A 22,027-nucleotide genomic window follows, 5' to 3' on the forward strand; every position below is an offset into this window, starting at 1 on the left:
GCAATAAAAATTAATGCGCGGAGCACCACAAATGCGTGCTGCGAAAGAGCAAAAACGAAGCGGCGCAGTCCGCATCGCCATGGTCCTCAGCGGCAATCGTACGCGATACGTGACTGACAGCAACGCCGGAATGCTTTGTGCTTATTTGTGCCCTCAAAGAGTGTTGCGTTAATCGCCGCGCGTAACACCGCGTTGGCGGCTAGCCGCGTGCTTCCATATAAGTGTGTAGTCACCATCTGTGATCGCGTCGATAGCCACCACAGTTTTATCCGCAGCGGTTGCGGCAAGTAGTTTCGTTTCGACTCTGTGCGCGCGTGGGCTGCGTGCCTTCACACCTGCATAGTTGCCATCCATGATCGCGTCGATAGCGACTGCGAATTTGTCCGCACTTGTTGCAGCAAATGGTAGTTTCGTTTTTACTTGGTCCGTGCGTCAGCCGCTGGCCTTCTGAACCGCAAGGTCGCCGTTCGTGAACGCGTCGATAACGGCCGCGGTTTCGTCAGCAGCGGTTGCGGCAAGCAGTAGTTGTGCTTTGACTCAGTGCAAAAATGTCAAAGATTAAGAGCACCGGCTACATCGCGATGGACGGACGATTTGTTGGCGACCAGCTCACTAGCGAAAAAATAACTGGATGTGCGCGTGGTAGTGAAAAGCGCAGATGGACGCGCGCCGCGGCCGCACTGCGAAGGATGTTGCGAGGCCTTCGCCGCTGCTAGCTCTTAATCAGTCATCAGATGACAAGCTTCCTCACTGCTTTTGTGCAAAATAGGAACAAGATTTGCTGATGTATTCAGTAAATAAAAGTGTGTTGACGTAGTAAGCATTCATTTATTGTTTTCTTGATACCCTGGATAATTCGACATTCGTTGAATTAGGACATTTTAATTCGGGGGGGGGGGGGGTCCTTGGCGCTTAATGGAGCTGAGCAAGGTTCCCCGGAATAAACATGCTTGAGAACCCCTGTTCTAACGTATTGTCTTTTTGGTGGTAGTGTTGTTGTTGCTGCTGTTACCATTGACTTTGTGTTTCTTTCGCCACCCCTGCGTAGACCAAGATGTTGGTCCGCAGTATGTATGATTGAATAAATAAATAAATAAAATAAATTGGATGGTGGCCCACGCCAAGACTAACCACTTAGTTCATCTTGCGACTCAAGCAATTCTCTGGAATGCCAAAATCATGTGGCACGGCACTTGTGTACTTAGATTTAGGTGCCCGTTAGAAAACCCCAGGTGGTCCAAATTAATCCGAAGGCCCCCACTACGGCGTGTCTCATAATCAGATGGTGGTTTTGGCACGTAAAACCCCATAATTTTTTTTGACATCATGTGGCACGACTTGCTGCTAGCTTGACATGTAAAATAACTTACCCTTTGAATGTACTTTCGTAATCAGACCGAAAGTGATGCGTCGGCGTCATTTTGTCATCATGATGTGCGGGAACTCACTTCGTTGTCATCTATGTTCGCCATCCTATGATGGCGATGACACTGACCAGGCTGGCTTTGAGAGTAAGTAGCCTGTTGGGAACACAGTTTTGGTTTTGCATTGGATTGCACCACTCAAGCAATTTTGGGGCAAACTTTCCTGGGAAAAAAAAAAAAGGAAAAGGCACGTGATAGAGTTGGGTTCACAATGATTCATTGTGAGCCACCGTTCTTGCTTTAAAATATTCCTGGAGCACGCCGAAAAAAAGGTGTTTTCGACATGAGATGACGTGTGTTCGGCGCATTCACTGTACGTCGCCAAGACGGATTTTGTCACTATTGGAGTCACCACTGTGGTCACCATTGGGTTCGGGCGCAGGCTTGATGACCAGCCAAGTTCGAATTATTCGATGAAGGCCAATTTGAGGATCTAAAAAAAAACGAAAGTTTGGTCTCGTAGAAATGCATGGGCACCGGCCGGGACCTTCGGTCAAAATTGACTTAGAGTTTAATTAACAGACGTGTACTGTAGTCAAATAGATTTGCCGACCGATTTTTCCGACGCCTCATTTTTCGAACCTGTGCGATTATTCGGACTTCCTTGTGGCACTGCCACCTATTCCTAGCACCAGTGTACAACGCCAACTGATATTTCGGACGCCACACGGTGTGTGTCACTTATTTTTCGGACATAATTCGCATGTGTGATGCGGCAAACATGGTGGCCATAACAAAATTGCCACCAAGTCTACTCGGTGGTGTTTCTGACTCCTGATGAAGCAGCGCTGGTTAGACCTAGCGTGACGAAACATGGCCAATGGGCGACAGAGTGTGGCGTTTACTTTTTCGGTCACGATTTGTGCACGCAGTGTTGGAAAATGGCGGCTGTGAAAAATGCGCCATTCCTGTTGTCCTCATACTCTCGTTTTCGGTTTCTGAACTTTCCGAGAGCTGTTTGGCCACTGCAACCAGACCAGTGTCAACAAGACTCCAAAATGTGACTTCCAACACTCAGCGAAGCAGCACTGGTTATTGTAAGCCTAACAGTCAAGGCAGTGTCACCATGATGAAAATTGTACAGCGAGTATGTCTGCCAAGTTAGTCTGTGCACTTACTGGACAGAGCAGGTTAAGCTTGAGCATAGGCAGAAAGCACCAAGCTGAATAGGCACAAGGCAGCACAGATTGCCAGCATCATGCAGTCCAGATCCCACGTGACATCTGCGTTCTGCGGCATTGTGACAATACACGACCCACATCAGTATGCCTGACGGGCAGATGTGAAATGTTCCTGCAGTTTCAATATTATTTGACTCTATGATGTTTATGCAAGTCCTAGATATTATGCTGTTTCTTTTTTCTTTTATGCCATCATTTGTAATGTGTCTTGTCAATGAGGAAAATAAATGTTGAATAGATTGTGTCACAACTGCTTCTAACTTGTGTTTGCTGTTGCAGCACCCACAAATTCAAACAAAGTCATCTAAGTACATCAAGTACCTCTGTGCCGAGGACAAGCAGACCTTGCAGCGCTGGGTGACAGGATGCAGAATTGCAAAGGTGAATTGAGATTTATTTCTAAACAATGGCTTTTGCTCATGCTTTGTGTAGCAAGTTGCATTCTCTGCCTTGACTGAAACTGACTCACACGGGCAGGATTGAAAAGGCTATTGAGGCTATTTGTGGGGCAGCTAAACTCTTGTTGTAATGCAGTCGTCGTCCGGACAGGAAACCGACTTAGTTAAATGCAGTATTTCGTTAAAGGCGCAAGTGCTAAAGGAGAGTCATAGTTGATGCATGGTTTTTAGAGCCATAATTGAAAGGAAAAAAAGGGCATAAGACAAGAAAAATAAAGTGCTTAGTCATAGTAAGGCGGGAACATAAGAAACTTTGAATAAAGTGATATTTTGAATAAAGCGATTTCATTGTCATGAGGGTTTACTTATTGTATGTATAAAGAATCTCTACAATAGAAATGAACGTGTGTGTAAAGGGCTCAGAGTGCAGGCATGCAAAATAAAGCGCTGGCTATAGTGCAGCTGCTGGAAACTGCAGGTTTGCTTGTATGCGAAATTCGTGGGCTGAGGTACACATGAGTGAAAAATAAATGTGGGTATTGCCAGTGTTCACAGGCTTGCCCCCCAAGCCTGTGCTTCCATGTTATCCATCAGGATGGCTTTGGATGCTGGCAGAGCAAAGCATGTCGACAAGTGTGCTCATGCGCCAGTGGCAGGCTTGTTTATTGAGAATATGGATACATAGTTATTGACATAGGGCTCCGTGTGGTACACCATTTGTGCGCTTTGCGGTTGTGCTGGGCCTGAACATAAGGAAGAGGCAGGCCTTCTGGTGCCCACTAGTTGATGAAGTCTTTCGGCTCTGCAGGGGATGCAGCACACTTACTTGTAGCTAACTGCCATCATCTGCCAGCTCAGTTGCAAACCTAATAGTTTTACGTCAAATCACTTGTGCCTTTTGAGCTGCTTTTTCAATGACAGAATGGTTTTTGCTCTTCTGGAACAACAAACCTGGCTTTTACCAACAAGCAATGTGGGTTTAACCATTTCCTTAAGGATAAGTTAGCTATAACAGCAAACTAGTACGCGCGACCTCCAATCACGGAGGCAACTATATCACGGAGGCCACGATGGTGGCCGCAGTTGCCTACATACATGGCTAAAAGCAGACATCACTCGCCCTGGTCTCTCCATTGTTAAAACAGAATTCGTTTTTATGTCAGACTGCTGCTGAGCACGGTTTCTTGTACTCGGGGGGGGGGGGGGGGGGGGGGAAGAAAGTGCACATACTGGTTGCACCAGTGCATATGCAAGATGTATCATTGTATAAGACACACTGCCGAAAATTTTGGGAAAGGAACTCTGGGTTATACACCAGAAAATATGGTATTTGAAAAGAAGAAAAAAACAAAAAACAGAACTACCTAATTAATTACAGTATTCAACAGGAAGAAAAACAGCCCGCTCATCATGACACATCCCAAACAAGCTATGAACAACATTTCCTATAAGTACTATGAGCTGTCGGCAACATTTTTCCTACCACTGGCACCGGGGTACAAACTCATACCCTCATGGCAATTGAGAGATGGACGTGCTAACCACTGCTCTACCGTGCAGATTTTGAGTTTGAGAATTTGTGTGGGTCTTTGTGTACTGAATAGCTCCATGTGTGCATGCGTACCGAAAATAAAGGCTGAGTGGGACGAAATTCTGAGCAGTGTCTGCCATGAGAGCCTGCTGCTGTCGCAGTAGAGGAGATCAGAGAAATTGCTAATACTTCCCAGTTCTTTTGTTTGCCCTGCCATAATTTAGTGCAGTTAGTCTTACTTTTTATTTTGTTTTCATAGAAAACATACTTAAACCATATACCAGAAGGAAAACTTGGGCGAGTTGGTGTAAATCCATGTTAACTGTTTCCCTACCATGGGGAAAATAGGTGTTTTTTGTAGGTTACGGCAGATTTTTTTTTTCTGAAAGAACTACTGCACTAAATATTTTATGTAATACATAAACGAAAAAGCAGAATGAAAGCACTTTTCACTCATAAAAGTTTTATGAACGAGATTTATGTCATAAAAAAGAAGACATAAATAGCCAAAATCAAGATTGTGGGATAAAATTGAACAAAGTTTCTAAAGATACGCTTGTATCTACACTACAGACCACTTATAACATAACCGCTTATAGTGCAGGACCGGATATAATACGGTCTTTTCAGACTCCCGTTAATTTTCCTATAGCACTCTTATGTATATGCATATCGCTTATAGTGCAGTTGCGGGACACGAAATACCGGTTACATTGTGGCTGCCTGGAAGTTCGGCACTCAACCTAGACGGCAAACACTCCCCTCAAGCCACAAATAACATATTTACTCGAATCTAACACGCAGTTTTTTTCCCATAAGACAGGTACAAAAATTGCGTTCGTGTTAGAATCGAGTACGACCCTAAATCTGCGTTACCATATAGCCGTCGGCATTTGAAAATGGCCGCTTCGCACACGCGTTGAGCCTAGCTGCTCTCAAGCCTAGCTACCGTAGCTTCCTCCATGTGCTGCAGTACACGTGCTTAGGCAATAGTTGTCACGGTCTCAGGGTGGTAAACACAACGCAAGGAACGTTTGTGTTACGAAAAGCCTTTACAGTCGTCGACCGTTTATTCGGACTCGACGGGAACCGCCGAAAAATCCGAATAATCGAGAGTCCGAAAGAAAGGATTCACCAGAAAAAAGTACCTTTATGGTCCCAGTGGACGGAAAAAATTGTCAATGCGCGACTGTACAGATGCACGCTTACGGGCGATCAGGTCAGCCTGTATTTCTGACAGTGTCTGGCTATCGCTATAGACAGAGAAGAGCGTTGTCAAGGCCTGCGCCAAGTCCGCACTCGATGGCTGTGGTGTGGGCGGTGTGTCGTCATCGGAGTCGCTGTCCACTTGCGGCAGCTCCAGAACCTGACGGACGATCTCCTCTTCATCTAACTCGGCACAGGGCAGGACGGCACTGTCAACGTTAACAAACTGTTCAAACGTAACAGCGGGGATATCGACCCCACTGGCACGGAGGTCGTCGATAACGTTCGTGTCAGGCGGGAGCTCAGCCGCGGGGTCGTGGCCTGTGGCACTGTCCTCATCATCAAGGACAAATCCTGCATGGTGAAAGCAGTTGCGGATTGTGTCCACCGTCACTGCCTTCCAGGCATCAGACAGGATGCTGATGGCCGACAGCACATCCACAACGTACAGTAAAAGCTCGATGATACGAATCTCACGGGGTCACGAAAAATATTCGTATTAGCCGAAATTCGCATCATCGAAACACAATTAAAACTACTGTCGAATCTCGATAATTCGAACTCGAAGGGGCCCGAAAATTTGTTCGAATTAAAAGGACGTATTTTTGAAGTATTCGTGCACCATAGCACGATGCACGAACGGTGCGAGTCGTGAAATATCGCGGCGCGCAAGCGCATAGCAAGCGCGGGCCACGAAACTGCCCACGCCGGCTAATGGTCGCTTCCCGATAACGACAGAAAACGAAGCTTCAGGGAGCGAGCGGGCGGCGCCGGCACGCGGGTGCGCGCGGAGACTGTCGAAGGTGAGGGAGGAGGGCGGCAGGGAAGCGGATTTGGCCGCGTCAACTCCGCCGCTTCGGTGGCTCCCCTCGCGCTCCCTCTCAACTCCTTCGTAGCTCTCTCACCTTCGACTCCGTGCGCACATCTCCGTGCGCGCCCGCCGCTGTGCTGGCGCCAGCTTATTTTAGCCGCCCCTGAAGTTTTGTTTTCTGCCGTTATCGGGAAGCGAGCGTTTTGCGGGCATGGCAGTTTCGTTGGCCCGACTGTGCCTCCGCCGCTGCTTCCCTCTGCGCTGCTGCCGCAGCGTGCAAGGTCAACATGTGACTAGAAAATAGAGGAGAAGGGTTCACTGCCATTTTATCCGCGTGGCTGAGACGTCGGCACTAGTGTGTGCTAGAATACGGTTGTCTAGAACACTCTAGTCGGCACGTACACGCTTGTTCCGGCGCGATGCAAAAATGGCGACCTTGCAATTTGAGAGAGGGGGAAGTTTCTGCCGCGGGTTCTTTTTTTTTTTTCCCCGTGCCTTCGCGCGCGTCATTGAGGGGTCTCTCCTGAGCTTTTGCTCTATGGTGGTGTCGGAGCAATGCCGGTCGGAGGCGCCGCCACGTTATTTGGCGCGCTGCTAAGAGCATTGTCGGTGCGCGGTATGTTCGAAATAAGCGTGTTCGAATTCACGAGATTCGACTGTAGCTAAATTAAAGAGCCAGAGGTGAAATCACTCAGGCACATGTACGTAAAAAGCATTTATTTCTTGACGCGCCACCGCTTCAAACTCTTCGCGCCCAGTCGCGGAGTCCGCGCTGTCCGGCGCCGCGCCTCCGCACCAAAAGAAAAGGAGAGAAAGCGCGTGACTGCGCACTGTTCTCTTTCGCGGCCGTCGGTGGGGCGGCGTTTATTCGTATCAACCGACGCAGGCTGAAAATCGATTCGTAACAACCGTTCTCTAGCACGTTGCAAAGTAATGGAGCTCGGCCGGGACCACAGAAAAATTCGTATCATCCGGAAATTCGTATTAGCCGTGATCGTATCATCGAGCTTTTACTGTAGTTCTTGCCGCGGTCCACACACAAAAGCACGCGATTTAAAAGGCGCGATCGGTAGTGAACCTTCAAATTTTTAATCACGCCCTGGGGCATGGGCTGCAACACACTTGTTGTACTTGGCGGCAAAAATTCTAGATCAATCGCCTTCAGGTTGGTTATGTGCCCGTGGGCACCGCAGTTATCGACGAACATGAGCACCTTGCGGTTTTGAAGCTAGTATTTTCGGTCAAGCTTCCGGATGTACTTCTCGAAAAGAGCCTGGGTGATCCAGGCCTTTGAGTTTGCCTCGTACCAGACAGGCAGCGTCTTGACCCCTTTAAAACATCTAGGATGTTTCGACTTTCCTATAACGAGGAGCGGAAGCTTCTCCGTTCCTGACATGTTGCCTCCCACGACAACTGTCAGACGCTCCTTACTATGCTTTCCCCCGTGGCAGGGCTCCCCGGACAAAGCAAGCGTCTTGTCAGGCAACATCTTATAAAAAAGGCCTGTCTCATCGCAGTTAAAGACGTCTGGAGAGTACTGGCGCAGCAGTGCACACAGCTTGTCTGCGCGGTAGTTCGACACAAGGGTTAGGTCGACAGCCCCACTCTCGCCACACATTCGTTTGAATGCCAGGTCGTACCTTTTTTTGAAATTCCGCAGCCAGCCATCGCTGAATTTGAATCCAGTAATATCCATGCGCAGGGCCAGCATCTATGCTTTTTGTCTGAGCAGATCGCCAGACACGGGTATCCGCTTAGCTACAGTGGCGCTCAGCCACATGTTCAAGGCCTCTTCTAGCTTAGGATGGCTGCCATCATGGAAATTTTTCTGCTTCCCCGCAGACACTTTTTTCGCTGCCTCCAGGATCTTCCCCTTGTTCTTCAAGTAGTTGGAGATGGTTTGCTTCGAAATAGAGAACTCCCGAGCAACTTCGCATTGAGGTCGGCCGCTTTCCACCTTACGAATAATGGCTGCTTTCTTTGCCATCGTCAGAGTCTTGTAATTGCCGCGTCTCGTCAGCGCAGATGGCACGGGACACGTCCGAGCCATTTCGCACTACGCGACGACTGGACCAGATCGAACAAGCAAATCAGGCCTAACACACAAAGCAAAAGAGCGAGACTTGAAGGGTAGTTGTAGACAAGGCCTAAGTCAAGTAACAACTGACAACACAAAAGCCGAGCACCGACTTCCAAGCACACTGGCTTGGCTTGGCCTGGCCTGCTGTTTGGCCGTGGTATACAGTCAATGGATACTGGACTTGGTAAATCCGAAACACGACAACCAATAACTACAACTGTAACTTGTAGGTGCTGCGTGGATTTAGACACTAGCAATCCAACCATTGCAAGCGCGCCCTTTCAGTGCTGGCAACCCAGCAAAATGTAAACATCACGGCCAGCTTGTCGTGACTGTATCGTGGCGTTCGACGTCGCATCTGACCAGGCCGCCGGAGTCCGAAGGGCGTCCGAACTATCGGTCGTGGTTATACATTACTTCAATGGGACGAATGGCGGTGCAGCGAAGGTGTCCGAATAAACGAGCATGTCCGAATTTTCAGCGTCCGAATAAACGGTCAGCGACTGTATGGAGCATGAGCATAAGAAAAATACATATATCCAGAAAGCACACGTTAAACCCAATAGCAAAACCCTAACATACGACGAACTTTATACAAAGCTAGTCAATTGAAAATATTGTCTTAAGTCCTTGCACATGACGTATTATGAAGTTCAAAATATTTACATAAAGTCCATCGACGTGGCCACGTTACGTCGTCGTTGCTGCTTCCGGCGACACGCTGTTGGGCCCGCTGATGTGTCGTAGAGTCGGCGTCACTGAACTGTCCGACGTTCGGCCCACGGTTGAGCTGGTCCGGGGGTCAGGAAGGTGGGGTGACCTAGGCGCCTGGATCGCCCGGTAAACTCTGCAACCTGCGGATCGTAGCCGCAGGGAATCCAGGACGCGGCGCCGTCAGCCTGTAGCTGCGGCTTCCGTTGGGACGTCCACTTAGCTCGCGGTGCGTTGCCGCCATCTTCGCGATCCACCCGTCCTGTTCGGCCTCCTGCTCCTTCTGCCTGCCTTCGTCCCAGAGCGTAGCTGGGCTGCTCTTATCGGCTACGTGTCCTTTCTCCCATTGGCCACATAGCTGCTCGTGCACTTTTGCGCTTCTTCTTCTGCTTTCATATTGTATTCTTTTTATTTAGACGCTCTTATTTTCTAACTTCTTTTTTCTTTATTTCTCCCACCGACTCCTCATGTCTTCTTGTTCTCTTCTTATCTTCTGCTTTTTCTTCTTCTTTCTTTCTTCCTTTATTGGCTCATGACAATAGTCTACCGTCTGTTTTCACATTCTCTGCGTCTGCTCTATCAGCATGAAATACCGAGTTCATCATGATGCCGCATTTAAAAGGAAAGTGATCATGTGTGCCGAGACAGACGGAAATCGGGGCGCATCACCGACGTTCGGAGAATCCGAAGCTTGCGATCGGGAATGGCGCAAACAGAAGGAGAGGATTTTCGCCAGCAAAGAAATGTGGAATGGTTTCAGTGGACCGAAGCAGGATGTAATCTGCGACGATCCACTTCGGCGATACGATCGCCTTGGCCCTATCTTGAAAGCAATCTGCGACGGGGAAAGTCCGCCGTGCGCCATGTTTTCGCCGCTTATAGGTCACGTTGAAGCGAGAGGCATGATAGCACGAAGGTCAATTTGATTGCTGCGCTTCGTCACTCGAGCGTTTTGACAGTTTGTTTCCGCGGTCAACGAGCGAGATGTGTTCATGTTTGCGTGTGCATGCGTGACACCGTGCTTGTTAATTTATTTAGTTAGCGAATACGGAACCTAGAGCACGGTGACAGCGACAGCAGAAATGCGCCTGGAGTGTCCATTATCGCAATAAAATAGTTGTTTTGGTTATAGTGCGGTACCGCTTATAGTGCGCACTTCGGCAACTTACCTTATAAGTGGTCTACACTGTACTGAGAAAACAACCGTTACAAAAATTATGAGATATACAAAACGTATTGTCGTCTAATAGGCACTATCTCAGAAAAAAATCAATATTTTTTATTGAACAGGTATTGCACTACAAAAATTTAACTGCAAGCACTACAGTTGGGAGTGCAGGGCTGCGGCCGCCGACGTACCGGGCTGGTTTGCGTTGTTGTCGCTTTCAGGACTCAAAGTCCGACGAAAAGTCAGTGTCCTCCGACTCAATGCAATACGATGCATCGACAAGATCAGCCGCAAAGGCAGCGGAATCGCGATATCTGCAATCTCCCGAAGCGCACGCGCCGCTTTTAGAGCTGGACATTTTTACATTCTGCTTTGACGATCGCGAAACTTCCGAGCACGTTTAAAGATAACTGCCTCGCAGGAAAAAAGCGAACTGCTTAGAAAACTAAAATGTAGTTCTTCTCCTTCACTACTGACAGTGCAGTATGTCCGTGAGCGGCACAGAAGGTCTCGAAAGCAGCATTTCAAACCATCGATAGCAGGCTAACGATGCCCAATGGGTACGGTATGAAAAAAGTTAAGGAAAATAACAGCGCAAAACGGATGTGTGTAGAGTCGCTGTACAGTCGCTTTATTGTTGCTCTGTCGGCCAGGGATTATAAATATGACTTCCCTTGAAATAAGTTTCAGTTGTGAGTGAGCACCAGTGTCGTGTGCTTCTTTGCCTGAGACCTCGTCCATTTTGCACTGCTTTTTTTGCTTAAGTCATATATTTGTGTGTCTAAAACAAGATTAGCAAAGTGCAAAGCATTGCCAGCAATAGCAATGCTTTGGTACACGGGGCAACATGGCAGCACAAGTGAACGGCCACTGCACAGCAGCACCCTGGCAGTCTGGAATTTTGCACGATGGTGCAGGAGATCGCCTTTGACAGCGCCTGACATTAGATTGATTCCATTCCGCTCAGCACGCACAAAGCTGCCAAGCAGGAATATTAGTGCACCCAACAACCATGCCAGCAGCAGTTCAGGCAGAACAGTGTTCCGCCGCCAAACCGACTGAGTAGAGCAGGATGGTGTGACCACTTGTCTTTGCTGCCAAACAGGCTGCGTGTCTCTTGAGACTTCTTGTGAGTCACTTACCAAGCAAGGCCTTCTCATAGTAATTTCTCGCACCTGCAACACATCACATGACCTCCAACACCTGCATTCATTTTCATTGTAACAATATATTTTGTTAGCCAGCAGCTTGCTGACTTGCTATGTGTATTCAGCAGACTTCGCTCAAAGAAAGAGCCGAGTGCCTTGCGTGTCTCCTCATCCATTTTGGGTGACACTAGCTAGCCAAGTCAATGTAATGAAACTAATCCAAGCCAGTGGCACCACACAGCTTCAGCAATTGTATCGCCTGGATGTCACTCATCATTGACATGTGGCCCTCCACTCCGTCATTCCAGCATGGGAAGCATGCATGGACTTTTCTCAGCTTGTGTCTTTTGAGAAACGCGTTCTTATTTGAGTTTAGAACCCACAAAATATGGTGTAGAAAACTTGGAATAAAGTTTGTTGAAAAAAAATTAATGGACCACAACTTCTTGTGGCCCTTTATTGTCACTTATAGTTTTTATTTCACTAAGTGCGTGCTGTCTGCTAATGAACAGGAATTGCGATTTACGTAACGAATCCTCCATTGTACGCAAAGATGAAGGAAATGAGCAAAAGAATAGCAAAGATGATGCGTAGTTCACATAACACGTTTCTCTGCAATCTTGGACACAAAATGAAAACTAACCCTAAGGAAATGTGGAAATATGTCAAAAGCAAAAAGAAAAATTCCGGTGACGCTTTTCCTGACGTCATGGATGACAAAGCCTATGACACAGATACCTTGGGAAAAGCAGAAGCTTTCAATGCTTATTTTCATTCTGTGTTTTCACGCTCAAATGTCGAGGTTACTCGATTGCATGACGTCAGTGTGTTCACACAGATGAGGGAAATTGAGCTGTCTGAAGCTGGCATCGTATCATTACTACGAAAGATAAACGTTCACTCGGCTCCCGGTCCTGACTATATTTCAAATTTTGTGCTAAAGAACTGTGCATTGTCTGTAGCCCCTTTCTTAACTCTGCTGTTTAAGATATCCCTCCAAGTAGGTGCTTTGCCCTCGGACTGGAAGAAGGCAAATGTTATCCCAATTCATAAAACCGGTACAAAAACGAGAACGTGTAACTATAGGCCAATTTCACTCAAAAGCGTTACCTGTAAGACATTGGAACATGTCATTTACACAAACTTAATGGCACACCTTCAAGAAAATAGCTTTATTAGTCCAACACAACATGGCTTCAGGGCTGGATTTTCTTGCGACACTCAGTTGATCGAATTTTGTCATGATATCGCAGCATTTATTAACTCCGGTATGCAGGTTGACTGCATATTTTTAGATTTTCGAAAAGCATTTGATACAGTATCTCATAACCTGTTACTACAAAAGCTGTCTTATCTTAACATACCAAATACCCTCCTGAAGTGGCTGGAAGCTTATCTTTTAGAAAGAAGCCAACGCGTGATTCTTGGTGGTACCCGCTCATCTGACGTTTCTGTATTATCAGGTGTGCCACAGGGGTCCGTCTTGGGGCCCCTACTTTTCATTATATTCATTAATGACCTAACTGAATGTTTGTCTTGCCGTGTTAGGTTATATGCAGATGATTGCTGTATTTACCGTGAAATTTCATCTGAAGCAGACAGCGAACAGCTACAAAGCGACCTAAACAATGTTATGGCTTGGTGTTCCACCTGGAACATGACCCTCAATCTATCCAAATGCAACCTGTTAAGATTCACAAACAAAAAACAACCCCTGACGGCAAGCTATTTCATGAACGCCATATTTCATGAACGCCACACAGCTGTCCCTTGTGAAGGAATATAAGTACCTAGGAGTTATTTTTTCCAGCACTCTAACATGGAATGTGCACGTTGAATACATTGTATCGAAGGCTAGCAACACATTAAACTTCTTGAGACGCAACTTTAAACAAGCACCGGCCTGTCTGAAGGAAACCCTGTATATGTCGAATGTACGCCCACTTTTGGAATACGCGTGTAGCACTTGGGACCCTTTTACCAAAGTTAACATCGATGCTCTGGAGCGTGTGCAATCGCGAGCAGTCCGTTTCGTCACAGGTGATTATGACTATTCTAAAAGGTCTTTTGAAATCAGAAATACTTTGGGATGGCCTCTTCTTCAAGACAGGCGCAAATATTTACGCTTGTCTTTGTTCTATAAAATATTTCATGGTTTAACGGGCATTGAAAAAGAAAACTATATACTGGAGCCTACATATACATCTGCCCGTACTGATCACACATTAAAAGTGCGCGAGTTTGCTACCAGAATAAATCTTTTCAAGTATTCATTTTTCCCACGCACAATTCAACAATGGAACAAACTCCCGCAAGAAATTGTCTCCGCTCCCCTTTCAACATTTCCACTTGTCCTTCAAAGTTTCATTTCATCTCAGCCTGGACTCACATGAAAGTTATTGTTAACAGTTTCTTCTCCTTCAAGAGATTTGTGCTTATATTTGTGCCTGCTTCTATTTGTGCTTCTATTTGGGCTTGATTTGTGCTTGCAGGTCAATCTGTGTGATTTGTCCTAGCAATTTATTATTTTTTTTTGCCTTTGTTAATTATAAATGAAATTTCATAGTTGTTCTGTGGATAATTCCGAATGAGATGTCACCAATCTGCATTTTGCTATGTATTTGTATTTTTTGTATTTGAATGTTAATATTTCCCCCCTACACTAATGCCCCACAAGGGCGCTGTAGGTACTGTAAATAAATAAATAAATAAATAAATAAATAAATAAACTTTTTTGCATCAGGCAAATAAGATTTACCGGGTCCAGTGCACAGGAAGAGTAAAAGAAAACATGTTTCTAATGCTTTGTGTCAAGTGGCATTTTTTCTTCTGCTTGCAGTACGGCCGAATAATCAAAGAGAACTATGACAACCTGATGCGTGACATTGTTGAAGAAGACCTGGAAACCCTGGCTCATGCCCGTAGCTTTTCCATCTGCTCTATGGCCAAGACACTGGCAGCTGTGAGCCCCGACAGTGGATCTCCAGATCTCACCAGCCCATCACAGGAGGAACCGTCATCTGAGCGGCGAGGCAGTGCAGACTCTGACTCTGGCCTAACCATCACGGCAAGTGACCTTGGCAACTCTTCTTCTGGTCTGGTGCTGCACTCTGCTGCACTGCGAAAGGAATCGTCAAGCAGCAGTGGAGCGTCATCTGACCGCACCGATAGTGCCACACCGACAGACCAGCAGATTGCCTTTTTTGATGCCGATGCTCCTATTGGGACCATCAAGAGAAAACCATCAATGACACCCAAAATCCCCCTGACAAACACAACTCGCACACTTGCTAAGCAGTCATCGGTCGAACTTCCTGACAGTTCTGGAATTTATGATACTGTAGGAAGGAAGAGTGGTGCTCATCTCACTGGGAGTCTTGGGAGAACATCGGGAGGGCGAATGAGCCTGCGCCGGTCACAGACCGATGAGCGCATTTCCACCTCTGCCTTGGGCACACTGTCAAGAAATCGTCAGGGCAGTCTACCTCGTTCCAGTAACGCTCATCGAACTTCTCCACCTTTGTCACCTGGCCACACATTGCCCTCTCCTCCTCTGCGTAGCCCCGAGAAGGAGTCGCAGCAGCACTTTGTTCCACCACTTTTGTCATTGCAACCAGCAGTCGAGCCGGAGGAGGGTACCCCCTCACCCGCCGCCCAGCTGTCGGCTGAAGTTCCCGGTACAATGAACACTACACCCTCGTCTCCAGATGATTTCACCGGCAGTACACTGAGCCTCGATTCATTCCCACCACCACCACCACCTTTGCAGCTTGGTGATGTTCTTAGCTGGCCAAGCACTTCAAGCTTGAACTCACTGCCACCGCCCCCCTCTGAATTGGCAACACCTACAAATAGCCCGCCCCCTGGTAGCACACAAACAACACCAACAAACAGCCCTCCGGCTGTTCCCCCAAAGCCACCGCGGTCCCCTCCAGGTGCAAACCTGTCGGTTCTGTGCCATCCATCGGACAGTGCTTGTATCATCTACGCAGATCCACGACTCATTGCCAATGGCTACGAAACGCTGCGTAAACGACCCAGTGAAGACATTAGTGGCAGCAGCTGTGAGCAGACTGACGTACTTAAAGGCGCACATTCGGTGGGAAGAGAAAATGCTACCAGGCACTTACCTTCTTCGAGTAGACAGCTTTGCAGCCGCAGTGAATATGAAGTTGTCGAGGCTTTGCAGAAAGTGGTTGCAGCACCGCCACCACCACCGCCACCTCCACCCCCACCGCCACCACCAATGCAGCCACTTTTGCGAAAGAAGCCAGCGCCACCTAAACGCAGTGAAAGCACGCGACTCTCATCACCTGCGCGGCGATCATTCTCATCACCGGCTGGCCCGGGCCAGATCGCTTGCCCACCAGATGTGTTCTTGCGGGACTTGCAGCGTGTCATGGAGAAAAAATGGAAAGTGGCCCAGCAGCTGTCGTCCGAGCCGACTGCGACTCCACACGAGATTCTCGGTTTCCGCGACCCCTGCTGCCTCCCGCCACCGGATGGCAGCGCTGATGATGTGTCGTGTAGGCGCAAAATTCCACCACCACCTCCACCAAAGCGCAGTGATGCGACACAGCTGTCTAGAAAAGTCTGTTAGGCTTGGGGTGATGAGAGCTGAGCTCTCGGGGTCATGTGAACACTTGCCTGGCCGTTTCTCCTCTTTGAGCTGACATGCAACACTTGTTGTACGTGACGGTGGCTGACTGAAAAAGGCTGTTTCGTCGCTTTCATCTCTGGAAGACCTATGCCACCCTCATTTCAACGAGACAATATTGTGAAGAGTGCCTCTCATACGTGGGTCTGACCTTGTGTGCTGAACGTGGCACTCACAGCGAGCATTGCACAAGCAGTTGCATGAGGCAATAAGCGGTTGCAATTTAGCAGGAGTGCTATCTATGTAAGAGCTCATCACACGAAAGGCCGTGGTCATAATAACAGAGCTTGCTGTACCTTGTTGCCTGCACATGGTGGTAGATGGTGCAAATTGGGCACTCGTCTAAAGCTGGCTTTGGCGGGACTGTTTATTGTGCTAACTGCACCAGTGCCGAGGGCTGTGCTTGATTTGCACTTTCGTATGTTGTTGAAAGTTTGGTGTTGTCAGCACACAGCAGTCTTTCTGTTCTTCATCAATATTGAATGTGTTTAGGACCTCGAAGGCTCTAGAAATAACCATGATAGTGTGACCTTTTGCCAGCTTGGAAATACACATAAAGGAAAGCACAGATGCAGAAAGATGCTTGTGCACTCTTCTCATTACCAGGTGTCCAATCAAGCATCTGGAGCTTTTGGTTTTAATTGTTTTGTTTTTAAGTATTAGTAATTACTGAGTGCACAGTCAACATTTAGAAATTAATTTGTCAGCTTTATTTTCAATAGTACATGCCTTAACATTGAACCTTAAATTAGTGTGAGGGATAGTTAGTTATAAGATCGAGTGCTTGCATCCTAACAACAATGCTTCCAGAGGTGCTCACCAAAAGACCCCTCATTTAATTTTTTTTTTTTCCCCGATGTTGCTGGAAGGGTTTTAGACGTTTATAAACTGCGCAAGAAAACGAAGACACAAGAAGGAAAACACACACGACACCACTGCGCTCGTGGTGTCGTGTGTGTTTTCCTTCTTGTGTCTTCGTTTTCTTGCACAGTTTATAAACGTCTAAAAGCTATGAACCAACTAGCCCACCAGAACGTCCTGCTGGAAGGGTTGACAGATAAAAATGTTAATTTTGCATTTGCCATGGAGTGGTCCTTCGGCCAACTCATTTTGCATCTATACAAGATATGAGCCTGATAAGGGAAGCCGAAGGAAAGTTATCCGCATTAATTTGTAATGCTATTGCCACATGAGAAATAAATATGTAGAGAGTCCTCTATGTGGTGGTGCAACCAGCATGATCAAAGATCTACCACGAATGGTCCACGTGAAGAAGCCTTGTCTGAGTGATGTATGTATGTGTGCAAGTGTAATTCAGTATGCTGGCCATGTCGTGTAGTGTGCAAGCACATGGTCAAAGATGCTGCTGCTGGTTCTCAATGTCAGCTCTGGGGCTATAGCTAACTTTATGATGCAACACTTGCAGCTAAATTAGATTCTCGCCTGTTTTATCAGCTTAACTTGTTGCTTACACTTTTGGCATTGTGCTCATGCGTAGCTCTTGCCATGTTCTACGTTTTTTTTATTTTTTATTTTGCTTCGCTTTGGCATTTCTCAGTGAGAGCTGAATTGCCAAAAGAAAGAAAGATGAGCATTTCATGTGTGTGCCATGTATGTCTGTTTTTACATTTTTCTACATAAGCGTAGGCCTTAACTAGCTGTAGTATTTTTTTTCTGACTTGCCAACCTGATGACCAAATATCTACTGCCATATGCAAAATGACGCATGCAGCTTGCAAAAGCCACTGTGTGTCTAGTAGCTTCCAGTGTGTGCTTTGCCATAAGGGTTGGAAAAACGTTTTTCCAGTGCAAACTAGTCCTACATTGCTTTTATTGTCTGTATCACTGTGTGCATTGTGACCTACAATATCTAGATGACTAACGTGCATATCAGAATGGCCAACAGTAGCCTGATGCCAAGACCTCTTTTCTTTATGTGTACTGCACCGTGTTGAGTGCTGCAATTGTGGAAGACAGTACGAATATCGAAAAGCCAACACAATAGTGTTTTTGGTGCTGCACTAGAAGAGACTGAGCTGTCCCTGCAGTTGCATTTGTCAAGACTGGCCCCACTGGTCCAAACCTCAGTCGTCCACACTGCTGACCACAGATGAAGTCGAACAAGGAATGTGTCGGTGTGCAGGAGTTTGATGTACACATAGCTCATCACTTTACTTTTGCATAGGATTTTCAAGGGGATTTTACAGCTATTCGATATCGACAATAATTATGTATATCTGAGTTGGATATATCCAGGATCGGTCTGTATCACCAATGTACTGAAGCAATCTATGGGGATAGCAGTACTTGCATCAGCTCAAAGCAGGCACCCTGTGCCTTGAATGCTGCCTATATAATGAGTACGAGGCTGTGCTCTGCAGCCGGTCTACTGTTTTACCATGTGCATGTTTATTTAGTTTTGGAATTGCCCCACATCAAGCTTCAAATTATGCACCGAATTAGGTTGGCACCTGTTTCATGGGTAGGACAATGTGTTGATAAACATCAGGCTTCTATAAACCTTCCATTTAGTCAGCTGTAAGTGGGCCTGAATGCCAACAGCATAGAAGGTTGGCACTAGTGTTCAAAGTACACATAACTTTAAATGTAACCTGAAGTTCAGGGTAAAGCTATGTGTGCCTCTACTGATGGCACTAAAAGACGTGCATCTTGCTTTCACTGTGTTCCCGTCATACAGAGAAACAGCAGCTGATGTAAGAGCAGGTAACAATTCATCTAATGCCGATTACGATTAAACATGCGCAACTCTTAGCCAAAATTCAAAGGAATAGGCTTGCAAATGGTGTAGACCTCGCTCATCGCCTGCACTCTCTTTGCTGTAGTGGTTCTCTTGTGTATTTAGAGGGCCGTCAGAATAACTTGGAAGAACACTGGCAAGTTTGCAAAAACACTGACTCACAGTGGAGGAAAAAATAAAGCCAGAAAATTAGCCAGTAAGTACATCTTAACAGTGTGGACATTGGCAGAGGAAATAATGTGTGAAGTTAGAGATGGAAACAGCATACTGGATAGTTGCAATGGAGTGGAACAAGTCTATGAAACTATACTAAACAGCAAGGAATGAGATCAAGAAAAAAAAAATTGTACGATAATTCCAGGGGCAGTGCACTACACTTTGAAGACTTCTCATGGCGTGTACGATTGTGATGTTATTGCGAGAAAATTTTCCGATGATGGCTATTCATCCATACAACGTGGAAATAGCACAAAACTATTGATCATGTTTTGTTAGCATGTTGAAGAATCCATCCAGAGGTAAGCGAGGAGATATTTAGCCTGCTGATGTCCTTCTGTTTTGAAGATAGTTGGGGCAAGGTGAATAAACCTGTGGTGGAGAATAGCAAGAAGGATGGCCGGAGTTATTGATGGTGCAAAGGCAGGCAATGCACAGAATGCAAGAACGCTACTTATAGGTTTACATAAACAATTTATCCTGAAGAGCCAGTGAAACACTTTTTTGAGCACAATAATGTCTCAATCTAGGCAATTCTGTCTTGAACATGAAATACTATACCACTGCATGCAGCAGCGAACCTACCACCTAAAATTTCTTGACCACCTAAAATTTCTTGCTCCTTTCTGAAGCTTCAGAGCTTCACCTTTTGTTCCACCCCATGTGAAATGACATTACAGCAAGCACAATGGCCCCCCATAGACACCAGCCATTTAGGCAATGATTTATGACCACTCATGAAAAAAAGTTCCTGTATGTGTGCACCACATCTAGGAACCCTATCACCACTCCTCTCTGGGGTGACAGGGTACCCATTTATCAGGCGCTAATAACCCTATAGGTGCACTTCAGAAAGAAAGGAGTGCCACCCAAGTCATTCCTGTACAGTGGAAGGGGATTGGGGAAAGTAAACATTTCACCCTCCCCATATTAGCTCCCTTTTAAAAATTTCTTATATCCTTATATGGCAAGTCAGTTCTGCAGGAGCCTGCAAGGCAGAGGAAATTTCATAAAAGGAAAAGTTGTCATCCACCTCACCTGTAGCATGAACCTACAAAGGAAACCCATATGGGTTTCTCTGAAAAAGCTTCGCAGTGGAAGAAAAATGAGTCCTGGTCCAACCTGTTGGTCCCGAGTTCGAGTGGCAAACCAGGATGAAGCTTGCTTTTTGCAGCTTCATGCTACCAGTCGGGTGGACGACAATTTTTCCTTTCATAATCCTTACACACCCATTCCAGCCTATTGCTCAGGTTCAGGAAAAATGTTTTAGGGCGTCTTTAAGTGCTGAAGATAAATGCAGCAGGAGGCTAAAACTTGGAAGCTTGGTAGCACAACTCCTTCCGAGCTCCTTTTGACTGCTGTACTGAAAGCACTTGGCCAACAAGTGCTCTTAGCCCTATCGATGCCATCAGCACCGATTACTTGTAAAGTGGGAAAGACAGGTGCAAAGTTGATCCAGATGGCAATGGTGCAGAAAACTATGACGACTGGAAGCAATATTTATTGTTAATTTTTCAAGGAAAAAAAGCTTTGGTACATTGCAATCAGAAGATGTGACCTACGTACATGACAGCGGCCAACTTATTTTGCTTGCACACTTGCAGTGTTTTCCTGCATTCAAGTGTTTGGCCTTTGTTTGCCTTATGGATAGACGTGAGATTTGTCAACTGCTGTGATTTGTAAGCTGCAGCGCATGTGCTGTGCAAGTTGTTGAACCTGGAATGCGTTGACGGCCTCTGTTTTTTGCCTTGTCACTTTTCTCAGTCGTCATGCTGTGCGGACGGAATACAAATTAAGGGAACTTGTACAGAAGCTATATAAAGTGTGCATGTGTAATCCCCTTGGTACTGCACATTTTAGCCCCTCTTAATGGTCACAGATATCCTCACTTTACGAAATAGCCAGATTAAAGACAGTGGTCACCCCACAGGAAAGAAACCCAGTCTTGCAGGTGCACTAAAGTGGTGAACAAGGACGGTCTGGTGGCATAGGCACCCCTTTCCTTTTCAAAGCATGTACTCCCTTGTTCTCAAGATGTGACGTTTTTATCTCTTGTTGGTTGTTGCCAAGATTTTTGAGGCTGTTCACCACCTCTCAGGCTCAACATGAGTGAATCACTGAGAAATGCAATGCCTTTCTTATGCAGCCATGTTTTGTAAAGGCTACCACCATATTTCTTGTGGCTTACTAGTTTTCGTTAATGAATGATCATTTAAGAGCTCGTGTGTGAGCATGCAAGTGTGCCATGCTGTTTCGAACTCTTTCAAGGCCTCTTCAATTGAATGTATAAGCTCAACAGGATAGAGCTACCGCTTACTTTTCGCAAACCCATGCTTTACATTACTTTTTTTAAAGATTACCAGAGTCCACCTGAAATTTGATTGGCAATTGCTATAACAATTGTCTAGGCATACATACCATATTTGCATGGGCATATAACACAAGCACTTTGTTCTAGCTTGAGCAAATGCCTCTTTTGTTTAGAACTGTACTACACACACACACACACACACACACACACATATATATACATATATGCACTACCTGGTACAGTGATGAATGCAGACAGGTACAGCTTGCGGTAACAAATGCACCAACCACAATGAGCAACCTGGGAAAACTGTTGCATCTTGAAGCAAAAAATATATATATATATATATATATATATATATATATTGCTCCCAGTTTTGTGCTTCAAGATGCAACAGTTTTCCCAGGTTGCTCATTGTGGTTGGTGC

The 22,027-nt window shown here is 46.2% G+C and overlaps 1 protein-coding gene across 8 annotated transcripts in view; it reads left to right on the forward strand.

Moving 5' to 3' along the window:
* The window catches only part of LOC119443176 (ras-associated and pleckstrin homology domains-containing protein 1), a 170,840-nt gene extending 152,991 nt beyond the window's left edge, over window positions 1-17,849 (forward strand). For all 8 annotated transcript variants that reach the window (XM_049662615.1, XM_049662617.1, XM_037708339.2 and 5 more), the window contains 3 exons: window positions 2,885-2,986; window positions 14,498-17,185; window positions 17,364-17,849. In XM_049662615.1, coding sequence (XP_049518572.1) covers window positions 2,885-2,986; window positions 14,498-16,258 — 1,863 coding nt within the window. In that variant the 3' untranslated portion in view covers window positions 16,259-17,185; window positions 17,364-17,849. The remainder of the gene's footprint in view (window positions 1-2,884; window positions 2,987-14,497; window positions 17,186-17,363) is intronic.
* Window positions 17,850-22,027: the final 4,178 nt, after the last annotated feature.

This window comes from Dermacentor silvarum, chromosome 2 (assembly GCF_013339745.2).
Source record: "Dermacentor silvarum isolate Dsil-2018 chromosome 2, BIME_Dsil_1.4, whole genome shotgun sequence".
NCBI classification, from domain to species: domain Eukaryota; kingdom Metazoa; phylum Arthropoda; class Arachnida; order Ixodida; family Ixodidae; genus Dermacentor; species Dermacentor silvarum.